This window comes from Rattus rattus, chromosome 18 (genome assembly GCF_011064425.1).
Source record: "Rattus rattus isolate New Zealand chromosome 18, Rrattus_CSIRO_v1, whole genome shotgun sequence".
Taxonomy (NCBI): domain Eukaryota; kingdom Metazoa; phylum Chordata; class Mammalia; order Rodentia; family Muridae; genus Rattus; species Rattus rattus.
Window position 1 is genome coordinate 32990514 of NC_046171.1, and position 13778 is coordinate 33004291.

Genomic DNA, 13778 nt, shown 5'->3' on the forward strand with positions numbered 1-13778 from the left:
ACCTAAAGACTATACATGGACTGACCCTGGACTCTGACCTCGTAGGTAGCAATGAATATCCTAGTAAGAGCACCAGTGGAAGGGGAAGCCCTGGGTCCTGCTAAGACTGAACCCCCAGTGAACTAGACTGTCGGGGGAGGGCAGCAATGGGGGAGGGTGGGGAGGGGAACACCCATAAGGAAGGGGGGAGGGAAGGGATGTTTGCCCGAAACCGGAAAGGAATAAACATCAAAATGTATATAAGAAATATTCAAGTTAATAAAAAATAAATAAATAAATAAATAAATAAATAAATAAAAAAAGTGTGTATCTGTGTGTGTGTATGTGTGTGTGTGTACGTGTCTGACTTCAAGTAATATTACAGAACAATAGTCATAAAAATTGCATGGTATTGGTACAGAAACAGGCAGGTAGATCAGTAAAACAGAATTCAAGACCCAGAAATGAACCAACACACCTATGGTCACTTGATCTTTGACAAAGGAGCTAAAACCATCCAATGGAAGAAAGATAGCATTTTCAACAAATGGTGTTGGTTCAACTAGAGGTCACCATGTAGAAGAATGCAAATCGATCCATTCTTATCACCACGTACAAAGCTTAAGTCCAAGTGGATCAAGGATCGCCACATCAAACCAGATACACTCAAACTAATAGAAGAAAATGTGAGGAAGAGGCTCGAACACATGGGCACTGGGGAGAATTTCTTGAACAAAACACCAAAGGCTCATGCTCAAAGATCAAGAATCGACAAATGGGAATTCATAAAACTGCAAAGCTTCTGTAAGGCAAAAGATACTGTCATTAGGACAAAACGGCAACCAACAGATTGGGAAAAGATTTTTACCAATCCTACATATGATAGAGGGCTTATATCCAAAATATACAAAGAACTCAAGAAGTTAAACTCCAGAGAGCTAAATAACCCTATTTTAAAAAATGGGGTACAGAGCTAAACAAAACATTCTCAGCTGAGGATTATTGAATGCCCAAAGAGCACCTAAAGAAATGTTCAACATCCTTAGTCATCAGGGAAATGCAAATCAAAAACAACCCTGAGATTCCACCTCACACCAGTCAGAATGGCTAAGATCAAAACCTCAGGTGACAGCAGATGCTGGCAAGGATGTGGAGGAAGAGAAACTCTCCTCCATTGTTGGTGGGATTGCAAACTGGTACAACCACTTTGGAAATAAGTCTGGACGTTCCTCAGAAAATTGGACATTCCACTACCTTAGGACCGAGCTATACCTCTCCTGGGCATATACACAAAAGATGCTCCGACATATAACAAAGACACATGCTCCACTATGTTCATCGCAGCCTTTTTTTATAATAGCCAGAAGCTGGAAAGAACCCAGATGCCCTTCAACAGAGGAATGGATTCAAAAAATATGATACATCTACACAATGGAGTATTACTCAGCTATCAAAAACAATGACTTCATAAAATTCATAGGCAAAGGGAATGAACTAGAAAATATCAGCCTGAATGAGGTAACTCACAGAAAAACACACTTGGTATGCACTCATTGATAAGTGGATAGCCAAAAAGTTCAAATTACCCAAGATGCAATCCGCAGACCACAGGAAGCTCAAGAAGAAGGATGGCCAAAATGCAGATGCTCCCACTCCTTCTTTTTTTTTTTTTTTTTTTTTTTTTAATATATTTCTATATACATTTGAAAGTGTTATTCCTTTCCCGGTTTCCGGGCAAACATCCCCTCCCCCTCCCCTTCCTTATCGGTGTTCCCCTCCCCACCCTCCCCCCATTGCCCTCCCCAACAGTCTAGTTCACTGGGGTTCAGTCTTAGAGGACCTTCCCCCTTCCACTCCCTTACTAGGATATTCATTTTACCTATGAGGTCAGAGTCCAGGTCAGTCCATGTATAGTCTTTAGGTAGTGGCTTAGTCCTGGAAGCTCTGGTTGCTTGGCATTGTTGTGTACATATGGGGTCTCAAGCCCCTTCAAGCTCTTCCAGTTCTTTCATTCCTTCAGCGGGGGTCCTATTCTCAGTTCGGCTCCCACTCCTTCTTAAAAGGGGGAAAACATATCCATAGGAGGGGATATGGAAGCAAAGTTTAGAGCAGCAACTCAAGGAATTGCCATTCAGAGTCTGCCCCACATATGGCCCATATATATACAGCCACCAAAACTAGATAAGATTGATGAAGCTAAAAAATGCATGCTGAAAGGGACTGGATAGATCTCTCCTGAGAGACACATCCAGAGCATGTCTAATACAAACGTCAATGCTAGCAGCAAACCACTGAACTGAGAACAAGACCCCCTTTGGAGGAATTAGAGGAAGGATTGAAGAGCTGAAGGGCTTGGTCCCCATAAGAACAACAATGCCAACCAACCAGAGCTTCCAGGGACTAAACCACTATGGAAAGACTATACATGGACTGACCCAGGGCTCCAACTGCATAAGTAGCAGAGAATAGCCTTGTTGGGGCACCAGTAGAAGGGGAAGCCCTTGGTCCTGCCAAGGTTGGACCCCCAGTGCAGGGGAATATGGGATTTGGCGGGCAGTAAGAGGGATGTATGGGGGGAATACCCATATGGAAGAGGGGGAGGGGAAAGGATGGAGCTTATGTACAGGAAAACCAGGAAGGGGAATAACATTTGAAATGTAAGTAAAGAACTATATCTAATAAAATATTTTTAAAAAAGAAATTAAGCCACTATCAGACAAATATGTCTTTTCTAAATTTTAATTCCTTCATTTCATACACATAAAATCGCTTCTATATACATATAAATCATGTATATAAAAATACACATATATACCTGTGAAATTGCATTATATGTGTAATTAATTATATATGATAATAATTATGATATATATTTAATATATCATGTCATATATATGATATTAACGTAGAGGCCAAACTGTCTATAGGAATAAAGGAGAATGGGATGGGAAGTAAGGAAGGGGAAAATATGGTAATTGTGAAAATATGCTCACTGCTTCAAATAAATGTACATTTAAAAATCTATTTATATGGGAAGAAACAGGAGAGAAGTCCAGAGGGTCAGGAAAATGAATAGAAACATACAGTAGTAGGAGTTGGGGAACAAGGGGAACCACTAAAAGTCCCAGACCGCAGGGAAGCAAGAGGCTCCCAAGACCCAGCGGGGATGATGTTAGCTGAAATACCCAACAGAGGGGAGAAGAGACCACTTTCAGTAGATAGGCACAGTCCCCAACTCAGGGATGATGAGGCCAACGACCCATCTCAAAAATTTTAACCCAGAATTATTCTTGTCTAAAGGAAACATGTGGACAAAACATGGAGCAGAGACTAAAGGAGAGGCCATCCAGAGGTTACCCCACCTTGGGATCCATCTCATCTACACACACTAGTCCTCAACACTATGCCAAGAAGTGCTCCCAGAGTGCATCCGGTATGGCTTACCTCTTAGAGGCTCGGCCAGCATCTGACTAAAATGGATGTAGATAAAGGTTGGACTGAGCCTGGGGACTGCAGTGAAAGAGTTAGGGGATGAACTGAAGGAGCTGAAGGAGATTGCAATCCCATAGGAAGAACAGCAGTATCAACCAACCAGACCTCACCAGAGCTCCCAGGGACTAAACCACCAACCTAAGAGTACACATGGATGGGTCCATGGCTCTAGCTACATATGTCACAGACGACTGCCTTATCTGGCATCAATGGGAAGGGAAGCCCTTGGTCCTGTGGAAGCTTGATGTTCCAGCCTAGAGAGATGCTAGAGGGGTGAGGGGGGAGTGGGAGGGTTGGGGAGCAACCTTTTAGAGGCAAAGGGGAGGGGAAATGGGGTAGGTGGTTGTGGAGGGGAGTCTGGGAAGGAAAATAACATTTGAAATGTAAATAAATAAAATAACAAAAAAAACCCCAACAGTATTATATTCAATGAATACAATAAAAATTTTAAATAAGTTTTTTTTAATATTTTAAACTATTACTAGGCTGTTTTTAATAAGAAAGTTAGTCATTTTGATACTTGTAATAGAATAAACAGGGCTTACCACAATGCTTTGAATGTCCCAAAATTTCATCAGCTTTCATACTCTCACATAATTCTAAGTACTGAACACACTGCTGAACGGCTGTAGTTATCTGAGAAAGAAATAATAACTGGTTAGTTCCAGAAATACATTGCCTGTGTTTCCAAAAAGTTAAACGTCAATAAAGCTATTAAAAGTCTAATGATATGTGCCCCCAATTCATGTCTCCATTCTTCCCAGCAGCGGTGTCCACCCCCTTCATCACAGACATACTTCTCCTTAAGTTTTATTTATTTATATTATTTATTTTATTTATGTGTATGTTTCTGAAAGAAACATATGCACCATATGCACTCAGGTGTCAAGAGGCCAGAACAGAGCACTAAATCCCTTAAAATGGAGTTACAGGTGGTTGTGGGCTGCCATGTGGGTGCTAGAAGCAATCCTGGGTCCTCTATAAGAGCAACCAATGCCCTTAACCACTGGGCCTCTCCCCTACCTACAGACATACTTCCTATGCCTTTTAGTTCTATAATCTGCCTTATAATTTCTGAACAAACTAGATGCCCTCAGTAAGATAAAGGCTGATGGGAATTGACTTTGGTGACATTTTTGGTGACCAGTCTCAAATGGTGGGGATAGCTAGAGTACAATAAAGGAATAAGAACTGAAAACCTAAAGGCACATAACATAAGGGACTGAATTACAGATAGTTCCAGCCGGTGTAAGGTGCTGGAACAAGGCCATGCTACTTGGGGCGTGGCTATGGTCACATGGAGGGTCTTTTTCCGGCATTGCCGTTTCGTTTGGTTAGTCTTTCTAAGAATGGTAAGAAGGCTCCCATATACCTAAACAGTTTCCACAAATACAGATGTTCACACTGCGCATCTGCTTTCAATCTACTAATCTGAGACCCCGGATCAATAGTCTGACCCCAGTCAGATAATCTAGGCACAGAGGCTCTAAAGGACCTCTCCATAGACAATGTCACTCATCTTATCACGAGGCAATCCTGGAAGATGTAAACTGGCCTGTGGGGACCCAAATGGAAACAGACAGCTAGGACCTTACCCTTTCGTGGTCCTTAGGCCTCTGAACATGTCTTCTCTTTTACTCCATCCTCTCTCCTTTCATTGTAAAGCATGACAGCCTGAAGCACAGCTGCAAGATCCTGGGCATCGTCCCAGAAAATCAAGTCCCCAGGTCATCCTGAGAGTCTTTCTCCACTTCCACCTTGCCTAAATCACACTTCTGAGGTCCAGACCTATGCCTGGTGAAGTGTGTATATCACAATCTATACACCCAGACCGACCGCATCTGAGCACCATCAACTTCCCCAGGAAATGTTCTCCTCCTACTGTGCCACTTTCCTCAGCTGAGGGATCAATCATTCCATTATCCAAGGTTCTGCTGATTGCCCATTCAAAAGCCACGGTCTCTAAATCCTGCCTCCTAAATAGGGCATTCCCGAGTCATCTTTTTATCCCAGTTTGCTGGCACTGTCTTAACTTACACTTCCATCATTTTTTTCTTTGTTTACTTTCCAGCCTCTTAACTGTCCCTTTTGTGCTTTAACGCTACTCTATAGTCCAACTCTCAACACATTTTCCAACAAAATGAGACTGTCACCCAAAGTGATCTAAAATAGCTGTTGCTTGAAATCAGGAAATTCACAGTTAATTGGATAGAGCTAGAAAAATCATCCTGAGTAGGGTAGCCCAGTCCCCAAAATAAAAAAGTTACTTAATGTGGATGTTAGCTGTTAAGTCTTCGATAAGCAGGGTACAATTTGTACAACCACAGAGTACGTACAGAGTAAGGTACTACGGAGAAGGGAAGATTTTTTCCACAGGAAAGGGAAATAGAATGAATAGTTATTGATGAATGGAGGGCAAGGGACCCTGGAAAAAGAGGATAAAATGAAAAGCGGGAGATAGAAGTGGGTAAGGAAGAGGAGGCAGGGAGGGAAACTAAAACTGAGGGCCATTTGAGTGTTCATATGAAAACCCACTACAGTAGAAGCTTGTACACACACAAGAGAAATATAATTAGAATCACCACCAAACAGGAGAGAGGAAACCCCAACTAAACATACCTCACGACCAAATGAAATTTCCAGTGCCAGGAATGGGTTACATCTAATTGAATTATTGGACAAAGGGTCCCGTGGAACCCCCAAAACCACACACTACTGCCAAAACTACTGTCTGTTCTCCACACACTGATGGCAAGGTCCTGTTGCTGAAGACAGCAACCACATAATTCACTGAGCATGAAGAATTCAAGCTGGTGCCTACCTACAGCCTTCAACCCAACTGAGTAGTGTTCAAGGTACTGGAAGGTACTCTGCACACATATGAGAGAAGGAGGGTAAACACCAAGCCAGCTACAAACCCTTTGATCCTGCCTGCAAGATATGCTGGGGCAACAGTGGCACAGAAGTTGGAGGAGTAACCATGCTGTCTGGTTTCCTGTCAACTTGACACAAGCTAGAGGCATCGTGGAGGAGGTAGCCTCAACTGAGAAAATGACTTCATGAGAATGGGCTGTTGTCAATCCTGTAGGTCATTTTCTTAATTAGTAATTAATGGGGAAGGGCCTAGCCCCTTATGGGTAATGTCACCACTGAGCTAGTAGTTTTCTGTAAGAGAGCAAGCCATGAGAAGCAGTCCAGTAAGCACACTGCTCTATGGCTTCTGCATCAGCTTCAGACTCTGGGTTCCTACCCTGTAGAGTTCTTGCTCTCACTGCTTTTGATGATTAATTATTATATACATCTGTGAGTGAAATAAGCCCTTTCCTGCCCAAGTTGCTTATGATCATGATATTTAATCCAAGCAATAGTAACCCTAACTAGGACAGAAATCAATATTTGACTGGATTTAAGGCCCATCTATAAGATGGAACCCATACCTAACACAGCTTGAGTGGCCAAAATCCTGAGACCAGATAAACCAGAGACCTGGGAGTGAGAGCCCTTGGAACACTTAATCCTAAAGGGGAGGTCTCCATCAAACCCCTCCCCTCAGGGCTCTGGGGACTCTGCAGAAGAAGAGACGTGAAGATTGTAAAAGTCAGCGGAGAGGGAAGATGCCAAGGGACCAAGGCCTTGTAGACACAACATGACTGATGCGCATAAAACCTCACAGAGACTATGGCAGAGCACGGGGCCTATAATAAGCCAGAGTCCCAACGCTGAGAGGGAAAGTGGACACAAGCCTCTATCCCTAACCCAGAAGCTATCCCAAGCTGATAACCATTCACAAAGGAAAAAAGAGTTTTATCATTGGGTACATAAATAACACTTAAGGGCAGGCCCCATGCCCAGAAATAGTTGACCAACACAAAACAAACAAAGTTTTGGTTGCTAATCTTTCAAAGCTGACTCCTCCCCAAAACAAACACAATGGTATTTTTGGAGGGTTTTTTTTTTTTTTTTTTCATTTTGGTTTGGTTTTTGTTTGTTCTGTTTTGTTTTCTTACAGCTGCTTTTATGACATTTCTGTGTGTGAAAGTACGTGAGTCTCTGCGTCCATGTGTTTCTTTTGCTTTTTAGTGGAGCCTGTCTTTCTGGTCATTTGTTTTGTCCTGCCTCATAGCAGCGTCTAGAGTCGAGGTTCTGCCTCAATACCTACACTGTAATCACTACCTTCTTAAACTCTTTCTAACTTATGTTTTCATGCTTGTCAAGTATTATGGTTTACTGATTTCTTTTCAATTTCTTTCCGTATCCTTATACATTGTTCCATAATGGCAATAAACACAGGTTGGGGTTTTTTTTGAGGGGGGGTAAGACATTTATAATATCCATCTCTATTTGGTATCATTTAGAGCAACTTTTGCAAACACAGAAACATTTCTGACAGAGTCTTTTTCATGAACTGTCACTCGAGTGTATTGGTATATTTTATAGAAGTGACTCCCTTATTAACAACTGACCCAAGTCAAATCACATGTCGGTACTAAAAAATACGGCCAATTTGCTAACTGCTTCCCTTCCTGCACCTTGAGACTCAGCTTTGATCTCTGTACATCTCATGGAATGGTGGTTTCCGGTCACAGCAAATGGGATTGCTTCATTGCCCACTATTAATCACTGCCACTCAGCTTTGCACATTGAAGGCACCGCATCACATGTCTCTGTGTAATACGATTTCTCATCATAAAAACAGATGTGGAGCTTACCAGACACTTATATTTCTTTTCAAGAAGTCTTAGTACTGCAGTTCTGCTGTAATATGCATGCTAAAAGTAAAGAGAAATGCATTTAATGTGAAAGGTGTGTCATTTAAAATCGGCTTCCTCCATTGTTTACAATATCATAAACCACACCATAACTCGGGTGTAAACTATCATAATCAACACCAAGCAGGTTTTCCTAAGTGCCATGAATGACAAGCATAGTCATCACAGGAATGCTAATTACATAAAAATGGTGTAGGTCATTTAGGGACAAGTTAGAGCTAAGGAGACCAATTCATACCAGCACAAGATTCAAGGGAAAGATAGGGACACAAGAGGGAGACCAGACCACCAATTGTATATTGACCACGTGCACAGAATTGTACAAAGGTGAGACACTCTAACAAGACAGCATCTTTGTTACCTTATGTGAGTATCATTTTTAAATAAATGGCTATGCCCAAAATGGCTTTATTTCCTTAGGACCGAAAGTAAAAGAAATTGGAATGAATACATACATACATACATACATACATACATACATACATACATACATACATACATTATACAAAGCAAGGGAAAACCATAGCTATTTCAGCTAAATTATACCAGGCAGCTTTAATGTTTAAATTAGTTCTTTCACTTAATCTAAAAACAATAAAATAATTAAAACATGATTTTAGATCCATTAGAATTCTGGTAATAGAATTTTTAATTCACTAGACAGTGGTGCTTTCATTCAAAGTTCATCAAAACCCTGTAATTTTTTTTTTTTTTTTTTTTTTTTTTTTTTTTTGGAGCTGGGGACCCAACCCAGGGCCTTGTGCTTATAGGCAAGCGCCTACCACTGAGCTAAATCCCAACCCCAAAACCCTGTAATTTTTTTTAAAGCCTTTAATGAAATGTTTCAAAACAAATCATTAATTCCTTTCTCAGTATTAATAAAGGAAACATAAACATACTGGTGTTTAAGTGAACTACTTCGCACTGATAATCCCCAGTGCTTTGGCAATGAAGATGAGAGAACCAAGTGCAAGTCCAGTTTCCACTACACAGTGAGTACAAGATCAACCTGGCTTACACACAGGTCTCAAAAAGAAATCTTATTTAATCCTGATCAGCAGGATCAGCAGATTAGAACCCTCAAACCAAATCCACTCACTATATATCTTGTTGAAACCCTCTCCAACTCTTATCATTTATTGAAATGCCACAAAACTGCCCAGTCCCCAAAGCTACAAATACTTACTGCCTGGTCTGTAACACAGTATGTCTGTGAACCCTAACCATGGACTCAAAGGATACAGAAGACGCAGCAAAATTTCTGTTGCCTTGATAATAGTTCTGTGGTGTTTACTTTTGTAATCTACCTCATTCACTTATGCACTGAAAACCAAAGGTTGGGCTGGAGAGATGGCTCAGTGGTTAAGAGCACTGACTGTTCTTCCAGAGGTTCTGAGTTCAAATCCCAGCAACCACATGGTGGCTCACAACCATCTGTAATGGGACCTGATGCCTTCTTCTGGTGTGTCTGAAGACAGCTACAGTGTACTCACTGTAGTTAAGTTAAAAAGCTTTACATTTATTAGAATATAATTTCATTTTTGTTAATATAATTTTGTTAATATTAATATATATCATGCAAATATAAATCTATATAAACCTAGGACTTAAGGGTTATCCCTGTGTTGTGTAGGATTTTCCTTAATGTGCTGCTACATTTTTTTGCATATTGTCTTTAATAAAGCTAGTTTCATTCTTGAGAAAATTAAAATTATCAGATCTGGGGTACAAAAGATTCAGGCTAATTAATTCAATTGATTTAATTAACATAATAAATTTAAAAGAGTCATCAGACACTACTACATGGTTAATATAAGGGGTTAGCACTAGAGATAAGAGTTATGTTCTAATTACTGGGGCATATATCCTATCCACATCGAAAGGCAAGGGCAGCTAGGCAATCATCAAACTGCCCTGCTGAGTGCTACAAGAGGGGGTCAGTGCTCATGGCAGGTCCCCGTCCCTCTCTCTGCTCTATTGAGACAAAAACCTAGAACTGGGTGGATGGGTGAAAGAGACAAAGACATCAGCACAGAAGTATGTGTTGCTGCGGCTACTGCTACAAGAGGAGTCCATTACTCCGCATCATTTGACAGTGGTGACAGTCTAAGGACTGCTTTAACAAGACTTTCAGTCTGGGGCTGTCATAAGCTTCAGTGGAAACTGCCAGGTCAGGCATTAAACATGTCTCCCAGCACAGGTTCAGGAAGCAGCAAACAGCAACTGATTCTAGGGATTGTCCCCTACACCCAAGAAAAGTGAGCCCGAAACCTCATGGCCTGCAACATCTATTTAAATCTTTGAGGCTTTTAGATTCATGATGATTAGCATCTTTAACAGATCATTCCTCTTAAGAAGATTCAAATAGAGCACCATTTAAAAGACTAAACCAACTCTGAAGAGGCAAAACATCCTGGGCAAATAGTTTCCCCATGCTTCAATCTGATACTTCCAAATGGGACACTGACGTCTCTCTACCACCACATCTGTCTGTGTACAGGTTAAAGGCATCAACACATGAAGAAAAGCAATGAGAACTCAGCAGAGACCACGCGCAGAAAGAAGGGCGAGTCCCTGAAATGACAGAGAGAAAACATTTTTCCTTACCATCCATTTTTTGAACCACACAGCCTTAGTATCAACTAACGCAAAAAAATAGATGGGATCCAAAATCTTCTGTGACGCAAGGTGGCTTTGCTCATGTTTGACTGACAACAGGGACAGCGTGCTCTCCACAATCTCCTCCATATACCTTGAGTTTGGGAAAGAAGTGATTTTAAAAACTAAAAACTGACAACAGTTAGTATATGTGAGATCAGTGATATTCTTATCCTTATGTAATCACAATGTGAAATGTAATCTCGAGAATCGTTTTTCAGTAAATGGTAGAGGTTAAAACCTACACTCAGCTCTAAAAACCGTAAGTTTCTGTGATAGAAACATTAAGGTCTTTCTACTTCAATACTTAAGTCTCCTAAAGTTAACTTTCAGTTTTAGACTCACAGAGGCTCTTACACCTCATCAAAACTTTTTAAACTGAATGGAACAATAAAATAACATTTAAGAAACTTGTCCAGTGTAGCAAACATCGGGCGAATCTAAGACCTCCACATCCCATTTCAACAATGTTTTAAGAGACATGCAAACAATACTTGGGGAGAAGCCTTTACACAAGTACACAAACAGGCTGACAAAGACTGTACCAATGCCTTCTATCCTAGTATGCTTCTGTGTTGCTATAATAAACACCATGTACAATAGCAACTTGGAGAAGAACAGGCCTATTTTAATTTACAAGCTATACTCCATCATTAAGGGAAGTCAGGCCAGGAGTACGAGGCAGGAACTTGGGGCAGGAATTAGCGTAAGCAATGCCTCTGAGGCTGACTTCCCCTGAGGCTCGCTTCCTCTGAGGCTCGCTTCCCCTGAGGCTCGCTTCCTCTGAGGCTCGCTTCCCCTGAGGCTCGCTTCCCCTGAGGCTCGCTTCCTCTGAGGCTCGCTTCCTCTGGCTCACCAAGCTACTTTTCTAATACAGCCCAGGCGCATGCACCTACAGAAGTTATTGGCCCTGGGACGCCCCCATGTCAATTTACAGTTACGTAAACACACCCGCAGGCCAAGGTGATGAGGACAATTCCTCAGATGAGGGTCGTCCTATTTCCTAAGTGATCCTATTTTGTGTCAGGCTGACAAAAACTAAGCAGCATACTGGACCACGTTGCTGAAGACTGCTCCCTTCTCTCCTTGAAATACCTGAGGGACACGGCACATGCCCTACACTGTATGAGTTAGGGGACTCACTTCTCTGGGTGACGAATCCAAAAAGACGGAACCTCTTTCTGATACTCGTTCAGAAGGCGGACCTATAAGCAGCATACGAGAGCTCTCAAAACGGTGTAATTCCAAAATACAGCCCTACTTTAAATAGAATCCATCGTCTGCAGATACCTTTTTCAGTAAGCGGGTCACATTGGAGCTAGTTATATCTACTCCACTTGAAAGAGTAGGAAGGTGATTTTCTCTAGAAAGAAAATATAACTCCAGATATTTAGCTGAAAAGAAAAGTGAAAATACACAGTCGTTATATTACATAAGTCATTTCTTATGCATGTTAAGTGCACGTTGGAGAAGAACAACTGACGTAATTGAATGACATACCTAAGCTTGTATAAATTTCCTTGGTCATGTGTAGCGGTGAGAGTGTAAAAGTCTGCGCGTAGAACTTTAAAATCCGGTCCTACAGAAAAAGACAGCACATCCTCATTTACGCTTCTTACAGCAGTGCAGCCAAAACACTTCACATTTAAACAGAAAATAAAAACAAAATACACTGCCCAGAAGCCAGGTGAAACGTGTGTCTATTTTAAAGGGAATGTTTTCATTTAGCCAAAAATAAAATTAACCAACAGCGAAATGCACTGCTGTGAAATCTGGTCACAGCAGGAAGTGGGAGCAGACAGCAGGAGGAAGGAGGGGTCCCTGGCTGCTGTGAAATGAAGCTGAAGGGTGGCATGGAGGTGCAAGTCGTTAATGGTGACATCTGACAGTGGCACAGAAGGCAGCCCTCTATTGTGAGACCTCACCTTTCCAAGTCCAGGACTGTTTCTTTATATCTAACTATAGCAATATCTAGAAGTCTTTCTAGTAATTAAACCTATTCACTAGAGAAAAAAATACATAAAATTTTGAAATTTTATCACAAAATAAACCGAACAGGAACTAAATGTAGTTTCAAACATGCCTGACACTAGTAGGCATTAAAATGGTACCTATCCCTCCGCTTCCTTTATAACCACTTAAATATCATGAGAAACATATTTCGACTAGTGGAATACAAGTTCCCGTTAAGTAAAAACAATCTTGCCTCATATTGCTTTAATCTCCAGGAATAAAATTAAATGACCTAGGTTTTATCTCCTAGGCTAATATTTTCGTAGGGAATTGGACCCTAGATGGCTAAAGATATCTTCCAACAACACTAGGCATGGCACTGAACGAAGGCTACCACATGTTTGAAGCCCATACTTAGAGCTGCAGTAATGCATAAGCATCTGTAATTTTTCAACTCATAAGAGTTTTCCAGAACAGCAATGGTGCAGCTAGCAAATCAGACACATCGCAAACTTAAAATAAAGGATGCAAATTTTTCTCCTCCAAAATGATTTGATCCTATCTCCAATTTGCTTTCTAACAAATTTATTTATTGTTTGTAATTTGTTAATGTAAGTAAGGAACTGAACCTTGTTACACAGCTATACAGTTATACAGTTATACGATAGCTAAATAAAGCAATTTGTAATGACCAACTAGAAACTTTTAATGTGTTTACAAGAACAGACTTTCTAAAATACAGAAAATATACTCAGGTATGGGAAAAAATTCCAGCAAACCGACGATTATATTTCTTCTTAGCTTTGAAATGCTAAAGGTGACCCTAAAAATACTTCTTTTTCCCCTGAAGTCCTCATATCAAAGTTTATACAGAAGTGTAGAATATCCTCTGCTGCTCCTAACTCTGAACTGCGGCTAATTGTTAGG

General features: G+C 40.9%; 1 protein-coding gene across 1 annotated transcript in view; it reads right to left on the bottom strand.

Annotated features, from left to right (window-relative positions):
• Tbc1d32 (TBC1 domain family member 32) overlaps nucleotides 1-13778 on the bottom strand; it is a 207532-nt gene that overhangs the window by 162958 nt on the left and 30796 nt on the right. Inside the window, exons 6-11 of the mRNA XM_032888330.1 lie at nucleotides 12399-12477; nucleotides 12189-12292; nucleotides 12042-12103; nucleotides 10848-10992; nucleotides 8181-8240; nucleotides 4017-4107 (exon numbers count right to left, since the gene is read on the bottom strand). Of these exons, the coding sequence (XP_032744221.1) occupies nucleotides 4017-4107; nucleotides 8181-8240; nucleotides 10848-10992; nucleotides 12042-12103; nucleotides 12189-12292; nucleotides 12399-12477 (541 nt within the window). The remainder of the gene's footprint in view (nucleotides 1-4016; nucleotides 4108-8180; nucleotides 8241-10847; nucleotides 10993-12041; nucleotides 12104-12188; nucleotides 12293-12398; nucleotides 12478-13778) is intronic.